The sequence below is a fragment of the Solanum pennellii genome, chromosome 7 (genome assembly GCF_001406875.1).
Source record: "Solanum pennellii chromosome 7, SPENNV200".
Classification (NCBI taxonomy): Eukaryota; Viridiplantae; Streptophyta; class Magnoliopsida; order Solanales; family Solanaceae; genus Solanum; species Solanum pennellii.
Genome location: NC_028643.1, coordinates 33358537 through 33378250, shown reverse-complemented (window position 1 = coordinate 33378250; position 19714 = coordinate 33358537). Strand labels below are relative to the sequence as shown.

Sequence of the window (19714 nt, the reverse complement as noted above, 5' to 3'; positions counted from 1 at the left end):
GATTGACATGAATGACGTTGTCGTGGCTCAACCCGCCGCCGCTGATAGAAATGAATTGATTATGCAGTTAATGCAACAGATTGCCGAAATGAGGGTCGAAATGCAAAGAATGCAAGATTTGTCTAATCCAATTTCGTCCTTCAACCCTCCAAGAGATGGAAGACCTCCACTCCACTTTCCTCCCTCAAACGCGGAACAAGTTCAGAACCTTCTCTCTAACCCCACTCAAAATCCTCCAACCATTGACTTAACTACCTCCAATCCCCGTCACGCCACCATGTTGTGTCAAGCACCACAACATCCTCAAAATACTAACCTTCAAATCCTCCATCTCCCTCAAAACCAAAATATGAACAATGCTCCAACCTTCCCCCATCTTCAAAACCAAAATACCGATCCTCAAACTTTCCCCCAAAATTATCAAGCCACTCACAATACCCAGAATCCCTCCATTGTTCCACCCATACCTCAAAAGACTACTTTCCAAATCCCAATTCCAAATGAACCTCATGTCGATTGTTCCGAGCTTGAGCACTATAAGAAACAGGAGAGAGAGTGGAGGTCGAAAGAAGAGGTACTCAAGGTGAATATGAAGAAGAGATCAGGAAAGCCATGAAGGAGTTGCACTATATTTCCGAAGTCGATGGATTAAGCTATAAGGATTTATGTATCCATCCGAATCTCGACCTACCAGAAGGGTTCAAAGTGCCAAAGTTTGTCACTTTTAACGGAACAGGAAATCCTCTAGCACATTTGAAAGTTTATTGTGATCAACTCGTGGGAGTTGGCAAAAATGAAGCATTGTTGATGCGTCTCTTCAGTCGAAGTCTAAGTGGAGAAGCTTTGGAGTGGCTTACATCACAGGAACTGAAACAATTGAAAAGTTGGAATGCACTCGCAAAGGATTTCACAGAAAGATTTGGACATAACATAGAAGATGCCCCAGATCGCTACTACTTGGAGAAGATTAAACACAAGTCTACAGAAAATTATCGAGAGTACGCTCTTCGTTGGAGAAAAGAGGCTGCAAGAGTTCAACCTCCCATGTCCGAACGTGAGATCACTGAAATGTTCATTTGTACTCAAGAGCCTGAGTACTATGAAAGAATGGTGTGTATAATGGGACAAAAGTTTGTCGAGATTGTCAAAGTGGGAGAAGCTTTGGAAGATGGTTTCAAGACTGGAAAGCTCACCAAACTTACCGCATTGCGATCTAATGGAAAATCTACCAGAATTAGTGATATGGATAAATCAAAAGGAAAAGTGGAGGAGGTAAGTATGATCACGGCTACCCGTATGAGGCCAGCTTCTCAAAGGAAATATCAAAACCATAATGTCAGTCAGGAAAAATTTCCTCGCCCAAAATTCAGAAAGGCTCCTAAAGTATTTACACCATTAAGGGAATCTCAAACTCAACTTTATGAAAGGTTGAAGGCAATGGGTATGCTCCATCCTATAGAAGGAAGAACAGCCAACCCTTTGGGAAAATTTTACAGAGCTGACCACAGATGTGCTTATCATTCAGGAGCCGTTTGACATGACACAGAGAATTGTTCAGCTCTGAAGCACAAGATACAAAACTTGATCAACAACAACTTGATCAATATTGAGGAAACCACCTGAATGAATGACACATTGGATGCTCAAGAGTGAGTACAAGACATTTCTGAACTGAGTCATTTGAAGATATTCATCATCAAAGGTCGAGAAGAAGAATGCCCAACATTGGCCAAATTTTGCATATGAAGTTTTGTTACCTTTCTTTTGAAAATGTATCGCACATTTCTTGTAACGAACTACGTCTGACCTGAATTCTCGAGAACGAGATACGTAGGCAGCCTATGTCGGCTTCGGTCACCCCATTTATCCCCTTCAATTATTTTGTTAGGTCTGAACTACGTTTGACCTGATTCCTGCTCCAACGGGATACGTAGGCGCCACAACGGCTTGGTCATATTCCCAGTGAAATTTCCATTTCTCTTCATAATGGAAACTGGGACAGAATTTCTGAGAGGATCTCAAAAATTCATTTGAAGTGGGACTTCTTTAATGAGTCAAAACAGAAACCAAAATTTTGCGGTTTGAACTACGTTCGACCTGATTTCTCAATAATGAGATACGTAGGCGGCCTATGTCGGCCTCGGTCGTTTCTTTATCAAAACTTCCTATTTTTGTTAATCCTTGAGAGGGGGAACTACGTTTGACCTGATTCCTGCTCCAATGGGATACGTAGGCGCCACAACGGCTCGGTCATATACCCAGTAAGATTTCCATTTCTCTTCATAATGGAAACTGGGACAGAATTTTTGAGAGGATCTCAAAAATTCATTTGAAGTTGGACTTCTTCAACAAGTCAAAATAGAAGACCAAAATTCTACGGAGTTAGCCTTGGGTGGATCTCAAAATTACGATAATCTAGTTTGCAACTGGGACAGAATTTTTGAGATGATCTCAAAAATTCCACAAATGTCATTTGTTACTTATTGAGGTAAACTGGGACAAAATTTTGAGGAGGGGCCTCAAGGTTCAAGAATGAGCAACCTCAGAATTAACAGAGCAGTCATGAGAGTTCTTATATATTTTAGACCGGGACAATTTTTTGAGGAGGGTCCTCAAAAAATTCCATCAAATATGTCATATAAAGAACGGGCGAGCTTGTAAGCCAACTGCAACAAGGAGCATGGAGACAAGACCAACACAAATAAGTCTTTCAAACTAAGAATTTTTCTTTGGATGCAGGAACATTGAAGTCACAAAAATGGCCATATAAAGCTGTCATGAATGACAAAAGGCGTCATTGCACCCATCGTGGACTCATCAACAAAACCTATAAAATCTTCCATCTCATTTTATCTCTATTTCTTTATATTGCCTCGGGTGACTTATAAACAAGTTTCTTTTTATCTTGCAGGAATATTAAGGCCGAACATTGATAGATTCTTTCAAAGTTGCAAGAAGCAAAGTGCAGGAGGATCGCTAGTTATGAGTCATGATCAAAGTTACAGTTGGACTCATCATAGCCTAATCTGGATAAGCCAAATGACTCAATCTAGTTCCTCAACTTTACTTTTATTCTTTACTTCATCATCGATACTAATGTTTGGTGTCGAGCTTTGCAAGTGATAGTATTGATAAAGTCGTATATGAAAGCGACATCAAATTTTGAAGATGATCAAAGTGACACTAACTTAGAAGTGTTGCAAGGGGATTTGCCGAGTCCATCACATCAGAAAGATGATGGTGACCACATATCTCCTTGACAGTCAAAATTATCGAATTGTTACAAGTTTTCGATAACGATTAAGATGACTGCAACAAACTCAAATTCTGCTGAGTTTGTCAAGGAAGACGAGAGTGTCTTTATTTTCCTTGTGAATGAATTAAGTCATTCACCTCGATAATTCTTTCTTTTAAAGAACAGAATCGTAGTCGCGACGTGCATAAACGTCAATTTAGTTTTTTTTAGTATGTTTATCGCGTAGCAATTTTGGCGTACTTGTTTCTTGAATATGTCAGAGTCATAATTCTAATTTGTTGGGTATCCACCCCATAAGTGGATTATGTGTTTTGATTGGCCAATCAAAGACTTTAGCATATAGTTTGTTGGGCGATCCACCCCATAAGTGGTTCGTATATATGCTTTCCCATTTCAGGTTTCTATTTTTGAATCAGATGGAATATTATCGAGCATCCACCTCGTTACAGTTGGACTATTATCGAGCATCCACCTCGTTACAGTTGGAATATTATCGAGCCATCCACCTCGTTACAGTTGGAATATTATCGAGCCGTCCACCTCGTTACAGTTGAACTATTATCGAGCCATCCACCTCGTTACAGTTGGAATATTATCGAGCCAACCACCTCGTTACAGTTGGAATATTATCGAGCTATCCACCTCGTTACAGTTGGAATATTATCTAGCTATCCACCTCGTTACAGTTGGAATATTATCGAGCATCCACCTCGTTACAGTTGGACTATTATCGAGCATCCACCTCGTTACAGTTGGAATATTATCGAGCCATCCACCTCGTTACAGTTGGACTATTATCGAGCTATCCACCTCGTTACAGTTGGAATATTATCGAGCCGTCCACCTCGTTACAGTTGGACTATTATCGAGCTATCCACCTCGTTACAGTTGGAATATTATCGAGCCGTCCACCTCGTTACAGTTGGACTATTATCGAGCTATCCACCTCGTTACAGTTGGAATATTATCGAGCCGTCCACCTCGTTACAGTTGGACTATTATCGAGCTATCCACCTCGTTACAGTTGGAATATTATCGAGCCGTCCACCTCGTTACAGTTGGACTATTATCGAGCTATCCACCTCGTTACAGTTGGAATATTATCGAGCCGTCCACCTCGTTACAGTTGGACTATTATCGAGCTATCCACCTCGTTACAGTTGGAATATTATCGAGCCGTCCACCTCGTTACAGTTGGACTATTATCGAGCTATCCACCTCGTTACAGTTGGAATATTATCGAGCCGTCCACCTCGTTACAGTTGGACTATTATCGAGCTATCCACCTCGTTACAGTTGGAATATTATCGAGCCGTCCACCTCGTTACAGTTGGACTATTATCGAGCTATCCACCTCGTTACAGTTGGAATATTATCGAGCCGTCCACCTCGTTACAGTTGGACTATTATCGAGCTATCCACCTCGTTACAGTTGGAATATTATCGAGCCGTCCACCTCGTTACAGTTGGACTATTATCGAGCTATCCACCTCGTTACAGTTGGAATATTATCGAGCCGTCCACCTCGTTACAGTTGGACTATTATCGAGCTATCCACCTCGTTACAGTTGGAATATTATCGAGCCGTCCACCTCGTTACAGTTGGACTATTATCGAGCTATCCACCTCGTTACAGTTGGAATATTATCGAGCCGTCCACCTCGTTACAGTTGGACTATTATCGAGCTATCCACCTCGTTACAGTTGGAATATTATCGAGCCGTCCACCTCGTTACAGTTGGACTATTATCGAGCTATCCACCTCGTTACAGTTGGAATATTATCGAGCCGTCCACCTCGTTACAGTTGGACTATTATCGAGCTATCCACCTCGTTACAGTTGGAATATTATCGAGCCGTCCACCTCGTTACAGTTGGACTATTATCGAGCTATCCACCTCGTTACAGTTGGAATATTATCGAGCCGTCCACCTCGTTACAGTTGGACTATTATCGAGCTATCCACCTCGTTACAGTTGGAATATTATCGAGCCGTCCACCTCGTTACAGTTGGACTATTATCGAGCTATCCACCTCGTTACAGTTGGAATATTATCGAGCCGTCCACCTCGTTACAGTTGGACTATTATCGAGCTATCCACCTCGTTACAGTTGGAATATTATCGAGCCGTCCACCTCGTTACAGTTGGACTATTATCGAGCTATCCACCTCGTTACAGTTGGAATATTATCGAGCCGTCCACCTCGTTACAGTTGGACTATTATCGAGCTATCCACCTCGTTACAGTTGGAATATTATCGAGCCGTCCACCTCGTTACAGTTGGACTATTATCGAGCTATCCACCTCGTTACAGTTGGAATATTATCGAGCCGTCCACCTCGTTACAGTTGGACTATTATCGAGCTATCCACCTCGTTACAGTTGGAATATTATCGAGCCGTCCACCTCGTTACAGTTGGACTATTATCGAGCTATCCACCTCGTTACAGTTGGAATATTATCGAGCCGTCCACCTCGTTACAGTTGGACTATTATCGAGCTATCCACCTCGTTACAGTTGGAATATTATCGAGCCGTCCACCTCGTTACAGTTGGACTATTATCGAGCTATCCACCTCGTTACAGTTGGAATATTATCGAGCCGTCCACCTCGTTACAGTTGGACTATTATCGAGCTATCCACCTCGTTACAGTTGGAATATTATCGAGCCGTCCACCTCGTTACAGTTGGACTATTATCGAGCTATCCACCTCGTTACAGTTGGAATATTATCGAGCCGTCCACCTCGTTACAGTTGGACTATTATCGAGCTATCCACCTCGTTACAGTTGGAATATTATCGAGCCGTCCACCTCGTTACAGTTGGACTATTATCGAGCTATCCACCTCGTTACAGTTGGAATATTATCGAGCATCCACCTCGTTACAGTTGGATAATTATTGAGCTAGCTAGCTCGTTACAGGGAACTCCAAAGAGGACAAAACTATCCCCAAAATCAGTAATTTTACTGAGAACAGGAAGCATTTTATATCGCTAATGTCAAAGACTTGTGAATGTGTTTGTTTATTTCAAGTCATTCCCCAACAATATGAAATTTACAAAAGTGTCTGGCCAGATTCAAAGGTGAATCAAACAGGAATCTCAACGAAGATTTCACGATTTCCGTAAAGGACGCTATTTGCATTACATTATCAAGGCAAGATAATTATTGTCAATCAAGACAACGCATTACCCCAGAAGAGATAGTTATTTTATTGTTATCGATCAACTCGATATATTATCTGGAGGTCGTCTTGCCGTTATCATCAACACAGACGATATAAATATCCATGCATCGCGGAGAATCATGCGTTGCGAAAATCATGCATAGCGAGAAATCATGCATTGCGGAAAGTCACGTATCGCGGAAAATCATGCATTGCGAGTTTGGAATTTATGCACGACGAGAAGATTTCATGCCTCGTCAAATTTATATATCGCGAGAAGGCTTCATAACTCGCTGGAATTTATGCACGACGAGAAGATTTCATGCCTCGTCAAATTTATATATCGCGAGAAGGCTTTATACCTCGTTGGAATTAACGCATCACAAGAAGATTTCATGCCTCGTCAAAATTTATGCATCACGAGAAGAATCCATTCCTCGTAGAGTTTTGCACATCACGAGAGGATTTCATTCCTTGCTGAAAGTTATGCATCACGAGAAGATTCATATCTCGCGGGAATTTACGTATCGCGGTAAGATATTCATGCCCCGCAAGAGGACATACACGGATAAAGAAAGGGAAACTGTTTATCCCAAGAACAACATTTATCCGTCGGCCTCAACTACATCTTTCATTTTGATTAAAAATAAGCATCAAGAAGAGCATCGAAGATGACGACAAAAGAGACATCAACATCGCATCAACATTTATTTATTTATTTCGATATCAAGTATAGAGTACATTGAAGATTATATTGCAAAACACAAGGCATAAGCTTTATTTGCTGGACGCCAGACCGATCGAGTCGACGTCGATTTAAGGAGAACAATGAAGTGTCGACATGGTAAAAAGACACTGTCTCCCATCCTGATTGCATTTTTTAAGCTGACGAGTTTTATCTCAGTCTTTGTCGAGAGCATCCAAAAGGATGAATTCTCCAAAAACCACAGGTGCGGACGACATCAAAAAGGATGCAGCACAACGTGGAACTTTTTCTTAGCTGCGAACTGGGACACAGTCCAAAGAGGAATGTCAAACTCTTAGGACGCGAGCAGAGGAGCGACTTCCACCACAATCGAACCACCCTCTCGAGGCATGCGAGTTTTTCTTTAGTTCTGTCAGTTTCAGTCTCGCATCCGGAAGTTTTGTTTTATCGGAAGCAAGTTTCCAATCTGAGTGATAATGCGTCAAGAGCTCTGGAAATTATGTCCGTGTAAGTTCTTAGTTGTGTGTGTGAAGCGCGCCACATTCATGGCTAAAGAGGTTACAAGCCTCCTTTTCATACTCGTTAATTTGTCACTTGTCCAGAACCAAAGGTTTGTCTAGCATAATAGATTTCCATTTCCACCGATCTAGTCGAACTACACACAGCCTGATTTCTAAGGTCTAAGGATATGTAGGCGGATTCGATGTTGAAAACTTGGCTGTATTCCAACATTCGCTCTCGAATTCTATTCTCGAGCATTTTGATACCTTCATAATTCTGTATCGAGGTGGCTTCGGATTCTTCCAAATCGTGTGGTAAATCAAGCTTATTGAACTACAAGTGGCCTGAATTCTCATATAGCCTGAGATATGTAGGAAACCCGTTTGCAAGGGTTCGGCCATAATTCCCAACCCTTTGTCGAATCCTTCCTTCAAAATGAATGGTGTGGGTCAAAATTGGTTTGGTCAATTTCATTTTCCTCGAATTGCTTGCATCAACCCAAGTAAAATGAGGGACAGTTGTTGACACCCAATTTTGACCCACGTCGGCGTAAATTAATTATCGAGCTTCGTAAGTTTTCCAAATTATTTTAATTAATTAATTTTATAAATTTTGCAAAAAATTAAAAAATATAATACATGAATTTTATGTTACTTCGAATACGTTTAACATAACTTTCGATAATATGTGTTTTACATAATTATGTATATAAGTAGTATATCTTATGCTTATTCAAAAATCATCAAAATATACATTTAAATGCTTTATTAAACTAGTTGATTTAATTTACAATTATACGTTTGAATCACTTTTTACGATTTTTATAATTATTAGATAAGGAAGCTCGTTGATTAATTAATACAAATTCATTTTTTATTTAAAGTCTAACCAATTTTTGATTTTATTTTTTTTGCCATCTTTAAATCCAAACCCTTTTTCCCTTCAACTCATTTAAAAGACCGGCTTGGGCCTTTTTCCAATTATCCAACAGCCCAAACGTCAATTCAATCCATCCCCATTTTATTTTCATCCCAAGCCCAAACATCCAACCCAACACTAAACTTAATCCCTTGACCCATCCAACCCATATATCCTCTTTAACTCACAACCCAACCCAATTTAAATACCCAACCCAAACCCATTACTGTCTGACCCGACCCACGTCTCCCCTTCCCTTCTTCTCCACCCAGCCCCCACACGCTCTTCAGAAAGAACAAACCCAGAAAAACAGAAACCCCAGACCCCCAGCAGAAACCCACACGCGACCTCCCCTCCTTCATCTCCCCTTCTCCCTCACGCTCTCTCCCTTCCCCACGCGACCCCAACAGAAACCGCGTCTCCCCCACGCCTCTCTCCCTCTCTCTCTAGCGCGTGGAAGAGCGAGATCACCCAACGGACCTCTGCAGCCTCTGCGACGCCTCCCTTTTTCGTACGACCACAAAATTTGCAGCAGGGAAGGCTGCAAACTCCGTCCTTGCAGCGTGGGATTGCGCCACGTAGCTTGCAAGGACGTCGATTTCATCTCGACCCTCCACATATGCTTCCAATCCGTTGCAATTTGAAGCATCTTCGGAGCATATTCTTCAGCATCTGGAAGATTTCAAATTTCAAATTCGAAATGGTGTTACCGGCCCCCAAATTCGAAACCCAGTTTCTCTTCCTCTATAAAAGGCCCCTTTCTTCTTCAGGAAAGGGGTGGGATTTTCGGAAATGTAAGTTCAACACGAAGAGGGGTTAGAATTTTAAGTGTTGGAGATTTTAGGGGTGGAGAAAAAATCTTGAAAATATTTTTGATCTCTTCTGTTTTGCTGTAGGAGAACAGTGGGTTGGACTATTTTGTAGGTTGAAAAGTTTTCGTGGGAGAAATAAGAGAGAGATTTTATCACGAAAATTGGAAGAACTTTCGGAAAACACTGTTTCTTCTGTCTGTCGTGGAGGAGTCGTTGAAAATTCCCTGGTTTCTCCTTGTTTATTTCGGAAGAAATTCTTAGTTCGTTCTATCATTTTCTTTTGAGAAAACTAAATGAAATTCTGGGTTGGGTAAATTCTGAAGAGTGCTTTTGAGTTGTTACCCCCTTGGCAGTTTGTTTCATCTTACGAAAATAGGTACGAGGTCATAGGAAGGCAGATTCACACATTTATGTGTCGAGAACTTAAGAAGGAAATTTTCAAGGATTGAAAGCTTCCGGTATCGATTCTTCCTTCGCCATTAGCTGTCTCGTCCGAGGGTGGAAGCTCGCTCGCATATCGCTCGCATCGTCCTCAAGTTCGCTGCCTAAAGAAGGTGAGAATCGACCCTTATTTTGTTTATGACTCATTTGTCTCTCGATTGTTGCTTGTATGCGGTGGGCCGGCATAAGTTTTTCTTGTATATGTTCGTATTTCTTTCGTGTTAGAAGATGGTTTTTCTCTCTGGAATATAGTCTGGATATGAAAGAATATTAGTTTGTCTATGCCAAGTCGTATGGAGCGTCGATGTGTTTTCGTAGTTAGTTGCTTGCGGTGATTCGTATATTGTGTTCAGCATGCTCTATTCCCATTCTGTCTAGTATGTATGGATTGTTCTGCCATCCATTTCGCGATGTTATTTTCCGACTTCTATAGATGTGATGGCTCCAAATATTTTCCTTTTGTTTGGAAGTCAGCCAGTCTAACGTAGGGTATGGTCCTCGTATTGTCTAGGTTAGCTTTCTTCGGTGGTTACTTTATGTTCGCTTGACCTATTTGAGTTATAGTTCAATAAATACCTCGTGTTTGTCTTGTATGAAAATCACAAGGTTGCTCAACAATAAGCCTCTCTATTATTTGTCATGAACTACACTAAGTTTGAAGAAACAAATTTTACATATCCCTTATAGTATCTTTCATTAAGCTTTTTTTTAAGGTCATTTGCCATATCATATATGCTTATTGCATACAATTGCATGCTGCAAGAAATTTATTAGTCCCTATCATTATGAACGTGCATGCTGGCATTAGTTCAATATTTTTTTTTATATTGAGACTTTGTGGAATGAATATAACAAAGAGTTGTTTTGCCTTTCGAATTGTTGTATGTTTATTTTTGTCATTCATTAATGTCTAAATGTTTAGCCGAATTTAACTGTACGTTTAAGTCTGCCTAGTCGTTTGGGTTGCTGTACCACGCTTGAGCAGTTAATATTTTGTGCGTCGGGGGCATTGTTTTAGTTGTATTGATTGTTTCAATATGTGTTGTTTAATTTCCTATAATTACATTTCTTTTTGTCAAAAATTCCTCCTAGCTCGCGTAGATTTTGGTGTACAGGTTCTGATACATATGTTGCTTGAGTTTTTTTTTTAGTTATCAATAGATTATGTACTATTTTATATGTTAATGCTTATCGTCTTCTTTTGCATGAGCTCTCCCCCGATCGAATTCTGTGGACTCCGTAAGTTCTCACTTTGCCTCGGAGAATAGAGCCATGAAGGCTCTAAATTCTTTCATCGAGTCAACCGACCACGAATTGGGCATGTTGAAATTCTAAGTTCTACGAAGATCGAAAAGCCGAAGAAGCACAGGATTGGAAGATCTTTTTTTATTTATTTTTGCATTTCATTTGTAATGGGCATAAGCCCTCGTTGTTTTCCTCGTTTTTTTTTTACTCTTCTTGTAATTATTTTTGTATGTTTAGATTAGGACAGGTGAAATGGGTCAAATACCCAAAAACAGGTGGGTCCAAAACTCGGTCAAGGCGAACAGAACCCGAGTTTGGACCCAAATCTCTCTCTCTCTCTCTCTCCCCTCCCTCGTTATTTGTTTCATATGCTTTTCTGTGGGTTATCGTTAGTTTTAGAGCTAGAAAACTCCAAACCCCCATCGAACGCCTTTTGCTTTATCATACTCAAAACTAAAAATTTGAAACTTTAAAAGGATAGATGTTTCAATCCGAAAATTGCTTAGAGTTAAAATTTAAAAGGTTTAACTTTAACGGAATCTTAAAACACTAAATATTGCAAGATTCATAAAATTTGTCTAGGTAAACTTTAATAAGTTCAATAAAAGATTCGCAAAAAGTTAAAAGAAATAGTCAAATAAGTTAATCGCCGGAAAACCGTAGTTAGCGGAGTGTCTTAGGTGCCTTAAACACCTTCCTAAGACGCTAATAGGAATCCCGAACCCTAAAAAATGTTTTCAAAATGATTTTTCTGTTTAAGTTGTTTGGAAAATAAGTTTTCTTAATTTTCTCAAAATTAAGTGGCGACTCCTAAAGTCAAAAACAAAACGAACTCTTTCGAAATCATTTTTCGATAAAACATGGGGCATATAATTAAGGAACTAAGAGGTTGTTACTAGAAACCCTTTTTATGCTTATTCACACTGTAGTTTCTACCTCATGAGAACATCGGGGGAAGCTTCCTCGTTAAGTGTTACAACCATAAAATGAGCTAGGTTAAACTAGAGCCTGATACTTATGTCGTGATATTTTAAAGTCATAAAGTGGTTAATAATAATTTTTAGAGAAAATATGTAATTTTTTGAAGAGTTTGTAGATCAAACGTCCAAGACTTTCAGAAACTAGTCGAAGTTGAACTAGCGTATCGTAGTGTTTTGTAGTGATGTTTTTGTGTATGGGGCTTGAAGGTGAAATTCAGTACCGACAGTTCCTATTCATATCCAGGTTGAAATGTCCGAAAATGACACCCCGGGGACTATCAAAAGTGTCCTGATGAGGACCCAAACATGGGCCAGCAAAGCTGCCAAGCAGCCAAGGATTGGCATGATGTTGCACGACGCGCAACTGTTATGCAGTAGGAAAAAGTTTTTCATTGCAACGTGGGGCTTCCATGAACTATTCTGTCCAAGAATTTTTGAAAAATAAGATTTTAAAAGTGCCTCCGCGACGCACAGTAAAGTTCTAGATTTCATTGCGTTTTTTTAAGTCAAATTTGAGTTTGTTAATTTGTCCAGAAGTGTAGGGGTATTTTGTGTAATTTACTTATTGATGGTAATAATACCTATTTAAAACCCTAAACTCACCAATAAAAGCTAAAGCCCTCAACTCAAAACAAAACCTCTCTATTCATTCTCTCCAAAACTCCATTGTTGAAACTTTGAAGCTCCAAGGAAGAAGATAGAATTTATCAAGTTTTCTCCATCAATTTTGTGGGATTTTAATCACAATTATGGTGTGGTTATTCATCCTTGAAATATCTTTCTTCAAGGAGTCAATTCCAATGATCTTTTCAAAGACGATCAAAACATGAATTCTCCAATTTTGTGATCTAGCCATGGCTTTTTGCATTAAAGCTTTCGAAACATTGTATTATTACTGAATTGATGTTAATTTGATTATTTTAACCTAAAAACTCTATGGAACCATGTAAACCATGCACTTCTAGTTTCTACTATTTTATAGGTGAAGTGATCATGTCTCAATGCTTATGAATTCTAGTATAGTTTTCCTAGGGCTATTGAATGATGTAAAATTTTTATAGGATTGATGTATAGGATGTATTAGTTTGATAAATCTGTATTCAATTGATTTAAATTGATTGAGTATTGTGACTTTTGTATTGAATTGATGATCAAAGCCATGGGTAAGGGCCTTTTGTTATTGTATTGGAGATCTAGCTATGGATTGAAGTGGTGAGAATGTATTGGTGGTACGCTCCCCTAATTCTGTTCATTATATGTAATTTAGATCTTGAATTATGTTATGATTGGTATAGTCCACTGATGGTGGCGGTGCTATGTGTTATACTTGAGATGATGTGGCCTTGTTGACAATACTTATGAATCCTATTGAACATGGCCTTGTCGGCATTACTTTATGAATAGTGATATTATCATGTTAAGACTTGATTATGATATATGTGAATGACTATATGATATACAAGTATGTATGAGATTGAACTCCCCTAATTGGCTAACCTGATCATGATGGACTAGTGTGATGTCTGTGGTTGTGTTACTAGTGTATCTTTATAGGTTGACTTGGTTATTCCTATATGATACTTGAACACTATGAAATATGTGATATGAATATGAATGTTGAATGAAATTCAAGGCATTGTATGCCTAATATGGTGCGCTTTTAAGCATGACTAATACGTGGAACCTTCTAACTATAGAGAAGGTTAAGAATGAGTTCTCCTTATAGATCATTGAGTGGCAGCCCTAGAGGACCCATCTTTGGTGGGTGCATTAAAACTAGGTAATGACTAAGAGATGTTACTTTTTCATATGCCCCTTTGGATGAATACTCTATGAGAACAAAGGCTATCACCGAATGAATATGTTATGGTTTGTAGCTCTATTTAAGAAGGAGACTGGAGTATAATGTACCTCTACTTGATAATGAGACTAGAGTGTATAAAAGACCTTGATATTCCTTAACCATCTTTCTACATGGGATGTGTCCTAGTTCTACCCTTGGCAAGTATAACACCCTCCATCGTAGTAGGGTAGACTCCGGATTCCATTCCTAGCTAGTATGGTCTATGTCGGTTATTGACTATTCTCATTATGTGGGATACATGTTAATGTTGGATAAGTACTAGGAAGTTTAGGTAGTGGAATGGGACGCTATCTAGACATTACACGACTAGGCTTTAAATATGTTAGTATGTGAGTCCCTAGGTATTCTCCAAGACCATTATGTAAAATTCCTTAATGAATAAAATGTATTCTCGTTGACGTAATGAATGATTATGACTAATGTATGTTGATTAGAATGTGCTCTATCTATGGTAGCTTTGAGGGTTGCTTAAATAAGCTTGATGAGGGTGTATGGGCTGTCTCTTCTTGTCCTACTGAGGTGAATCTTGGTGTAACCTTAGGTAGGGAGTAAATGAAAGGGAAAAGGGAACAATCTTATATTAGTTAGTCTTAAGGATTGTTTAGGTAGGATTGAATAGGGTGTATGGGCGGTCTCTTCTTGTTTTACTTAAGTAAGTCTTAGGATAACCTTTGGTGGGAGGTGGTCATGTTGATATGGTTTCTAAGTCATGTTAATGTTATATATATATATAGGTCTTAATTGGAAGGTAACTTATATGTGAAGCTTACATGTTAAAGGTGTTTGTTATGCTTATGTTATAAAGATTTCTCAAAAAGAGAATGTTTTATACAAATGTCTGTTTCTCATGATTTTATGCATTATTCTATACTTAGTACAAGTGTTTGTACTAATTTCATATACTTTATCTATATTTAAAGGTATAGGTGGCATTTGCGAGGAGTCTCGAAGTGAAGCTTGGATTAGAATTTCATTCAAACAAGAGTTGCTATGTCCTCACTAGATTCGAGAACATCTTGATGTTTAGAATTTCCTTATTGAAAGTATTGTAATAGACTTAGCCATTTTCCTATATGATGAAGTATCAGTCGTATCCCAATATATTCGTATGTCTAAGATGGTAACTTTGAGGCTTAGTCTTTCATTATGTTTTTCTATATAATTATTTAGTGTGAAAATTTTATTTCCGCACTACTTTTCATACATGTGTGCAATAAACGATGTCAAAGGGCTTGTACAAGACCTCAAAGAGGTCAAGTACGTTGTGTTCTGATTTAAGAATGCCCTAACTTCTAGGGGGTACTCTTGGGTCGTAACAAATTGACATCAGAGCATAAGGTTATGAAGCAGTCTATAGGATGCAATGTCTCAAAAAGCTACGTCTAGTAGAGTCTTGACCATCGGTGTGAGTCGAGACACATCTATGGGCGAGAGGCTATATGACAATAGAGTTTCCCTTTTTTCTACTCCTATGTCGTGCCGTAGAGTAAAATGTTATGAGTAATCTTTTAATATGGTTTTCCTTGTGTTATGGAGATTAATACGAGGAGAACACCGGCTAGGAGTGTTAGGGAGAATGATGTGAATGAGGAGATTCCTCCTCAAGTTGAGAAAGATCCTCAAGGTGCTCAAAGGGCTCAAGGTGCTAGAGATGTTCAAGTTTCTATTGTGGAAGGAGGTAAGAGGTTCCGGTGTTTCCCCCGGTTATGGATAATGGGAAGATTAGAGAGGATATCCTCACCCTAGATCAAGCTATAACAACACAAGTGAATAGAGACATTGGGCCTAGGGAGAATGCTTTGGAGAGTACTATGGCCTCAAGATCAAGGGACTTTGACAGGATGAATCCTCCTATCTTTATTGGTTCTAAGGTGTGAGGGGACCCCAAGCTTTCTTTGATGAGGTGTATAAGATAGTGCATGCTATGGGAGTGAATTCTAGGGAAAAGGAGGAGTTAGTTTTGTATCAATTAAAAGATGTTTCAAGTATGGTTTACTCAATGGAAGGATAGTAGACCGGTTGAATCGGGTCCCTTAGAGTGGAAAGAGTGTAAGAAAGCATTCTTAGAGAGATATTTTCCATGTGAGAATTGGGAGGTTAAGATTGATAAGTTCATAAACCTTAGACAAGGTAACATGAGTGTTGAGGATTATTCCTTAAAGTTTATCTTATTGTCTAAGTATGTTGTATCTTTGGTGTCTAACCCTAGGGATGAGATGAGTAGGTTCTTGATTCGTATTTTGGATATTGTGAAGGATTAGTGTCGTACGGATACGGTCCATGGTGACATGACTCTATCTAGGCTTATGGTGTATGATCAATCCATTGAAGATTCTAAATTTGGGAGGCGAAGTAGAGATGCTAAGAAGGGAAGAATTCATGAGCAAGTTCAACATAAATTTAAGAAGAGGGCTCCAAATCAAGATGGTTCTAGTGCTCCTAAGGATAATTATGAGAGAGGTGATGGTTTCCAAGTGGTTAAGCCTACTTGTTCTACTTGAGGGAAAAAGCACTTTTGGAAGTGTCTAGCCGGTACTAGTGGCTGCTTTGGCTGTGGGAAGGATGATCACAAGGTGAGAGATTGTCCTACTATTGTAGCTAGAGGAAGAGAGGCCAAGAAAATTCCTCCTAATGTTTCGGATGGTGGTGCTCCAAAGAGGAATTGCTTCTATGCTCCCCAAGCCAAAGGAACAAAACCGGATGATGATGATGATGATGCCGGTAAGTTATACTTTTCACTTTTGATGTGATGGGTTCCTTCCAAGTGGGGGAGTGTGGTGAGTAGTCGGGTTGTAGATTGGTGTCTCTTATTTTCTATTCAATTCAAGCTTGAGATAGAATGTCATAGTAGCATGTTGCATGTTGTATTGTGTTTAGGAGTCTAGTTTAAATTGAATCTCATTGAGTCCTTGCATTGTGAATTTTGTGAAGTTATGATTATGTTTTAAATTGAGTTTATAGGGTTTTATCTCTCATATTGTCATTCTCTCATCATAAATTGCTTATGAAATGCATTTTTTTCAAAAATTTGAACATGATTCATTGTAAAGAAATTGGTGCTTACGGTAAAGATTTTGAAAATTTGGCTAAATTGTTCCTTCATAAAAAATTGTTATAATGTGTATAGAAGTTATGTATATGAGCATGATAATATGTGAAGGAATTTCCTGCTATATGAAATGTAAAAGGCGAGTCTTATTGCATGACGAGTTGTAGAAGTAGTCTCTACCTTCTTGTTGTTCTTTGAGTCTCTTAAAGTATGTTAAATAAGGTTTCTCGTACATGTGTGTATTTTATATAGTTTGGTATAGTTACGAGCTGATAGTCTTTGAGTCTTAACTCTTAAAAATGTTCAAAGTGTAGCAAGTGTCATCCGAGGACGAATGTTGTCCAAGTGGGGGAGTATTGTTACACCCTCAAAATGAGCTAGGTTGAAATAGAGCCTAATACTTGTTTCATGATGTTTTAAAGTCATAAAATGGTTAATAACAATTTTTAGAGTCAGTATATAAAGTTTGGAAGAGTTTGGAGGTCAAACGTCCAAGACGTTCGCAAACTAGTCGAAATTGAACTAGTGTGTAGTAGTGTTTTCTAGTGATGTTTTGGAGGATAGTTGAAGTTGAAATTACCGAGAGTTCCTACGCCTAGTCTGAAATACAAATGGTCGAAACGTCCGAGAACGACACCTCGGGGACCATCAAAAGGGTCCCCGAGGAGGACCCAAACATGGGCCAGCGAAGCTGCCAAGCGTCCAAGAATTGGCATGCTGGTGCGCGACGCGCAGCTGTCACACAGTAGGCAAAAGTTTTGCCTTTCAACGCGGGGCTTTCACAAACCATTCTTTCCAAGATTTTTTGAAAAATAAGATTTTGAAAGTGCCTCCATGACGCGCAAAGTCCCAGATTTCGTTGTGTTGTTTTTAAGTCAAATTTGAGTTGGTTAATTTTTCCAATAAGTGTAGGGGTATTTTAGGTAATTTAGGGGTGAATTATGGACGGTTACAACACCTATTTAAACCCATAAAATCATCAATCAAAGCAAAAACCCTCAACTCAGAACAAAACCTCTCCATTCATTCTCTCCAAAACTCCACTTTTGAAACTTTGAAGCTCCAAGGAAGAAGATAGAATTTCTCAATTTTTCTCCAACATATTTGTGGTCTTTTTATCACAATTAAGGTATGATTATTCATCCTTGAAATCTCTTTCTTCAAGGAGTCAATTCCGATAATCTTTTCAAAGATTATCAAAACATGAATTCTCCATTTTGTGATCTCGCCATGGGTTTTTGCCATACAGGTTTTGAAACATTGTATAATGATTAAATTGATGTTAATTTGAGAATGTTAACCTAAAAACTCTATGAACCCATGCAAACCATGCACTTCTAGTTTTGACTATTTTATGGGTGAATTGATCATGTCTCAATGCTTATGAATTCTAGTATAGTTTTTCTTGGGCTATTGAATGATATAAAATTTGTATAGAATTTATGTATAGGATGTCTTAGATTTATAAATCTGTATTGAATTGATTTAGATTCATTGAGTATTCTGAGTTTTGTATTGAATTGATGATCATGGTCATGGGTAAGGGCCTTTTGGTATTGTATTGGATGATCTAGCTATGGATTGAAGTGGTGAGAATGTATTGGTGGTACGATAACGTAATTCTCTTTAATATATGTAATTTAGATCTTGAATTATGTTATGAATCATATGGTCCACTTATGGTGGCGGTGCTATGTGTTATACATAAGATGATGTGGCTTTGTCGGCATTAATTATGAATTATATTGAACATGGCCTTGTCAGCACTACTTTATGAATAGTGATATTATCATGTTAAGACTTGATTATTATCATGTTAATGATTATATGATATATGTGCATGTGTGAGATTGAACTCTCCTAATTGACTATACCTGATCATGAGAGACTAGGGTGATGTATGTAGCTGTGTTACTAGTGTATCTTTATAGGTTGACTTGATTATTCCTATATGATACTTGATCACTATTGAAATATGATATACGAAGATGAATGTTAAATGAAAGTCTAAAATCAGTAGACCTAAGATGGTGCCCTTCTAAGCATGACTAATACGTGGAACCTTCTTACTAAAGAGAAGGTTAAGAATGAGCTATCCTAATAGACCATTGAGTGGAAGCCCTAGTGGACCCATCTTTGGTGGGTGTATTATGACTAGGTAATGACTAAGAGATGGTACCTTTTGATATGCCCCTTTATAATGAACTTACTCTATTAGAACAAAGGCTAGCACCGAGTGAATATGTTATGGTTTATAGCTCTACTCAAGAATGAGACTAGAGTGCATAAAATACCTTGATATTCCTTTACCATGTGCCTACATGGGATGTCTCCTAGTTCTACCTTTGGCAAGTAGAACACCCTCCATCGAAGTAGGGTAGACTCTGGATTCCATACCTATCTAGTATGGTCTATGTCGGTTATTGCCTATTCTCATCATGTGGGATACATGTTAATGTTGGATAAGAACTAGGAAGTTTAGGTAGTTGAATGGGACTCTATCTAGATATTGCACAACTAGGATTTGAAGATGTTAGTATGTGAGTCCTTATGTCTTCTCTAAGACCATTATGTTAAAGTCCTTAATGAATGGAACGTCTTCTAATTGACTTAATGAATGATTATGACTTTAGCTAATGTATGTTGATTAGAATGTGCTCTATCTAGGGTAGCTTTGAGGGTTGCTTAGGTAAGCTTGAAAAGGGTGTATGGGCGGTCTCTTCTTGGTCTACTTAGGTGAAACTTGGAGTAACCTCAGGTAGGGAGTAAAT

The 19714-nt window shown here is 38.7% G+C and overlaps 1 protein-coding gene across 1 annotated transcript; it reads left to right on the top strand.

Moving 5' to 3' along the window:
• The first annotated feature begins 612 nt into the window (after positions 1-612).
• Positions 613-1536, top strand: LOC107024966. The gene has a single exon (XM_015225868.1). The coding sequence runs from the start codon at positions 613-615 to the stop codon at positions 1534-1536; it is 924 nt and encodes a 307-aa protein (XP_015081354.1).
• Positions 1537-19714: the final 18178 nt, after the last annotated feature.

Bases quoted from the DNA above. Each gene is read 5' to 3' on its own strand.
- LOC107024966 (XM_015225868.1), top strand. From the start codon at position 613: ATGAAGGAGTTGCACTATATTTCCGAAGTCGATGGATTAAGCTATAAG.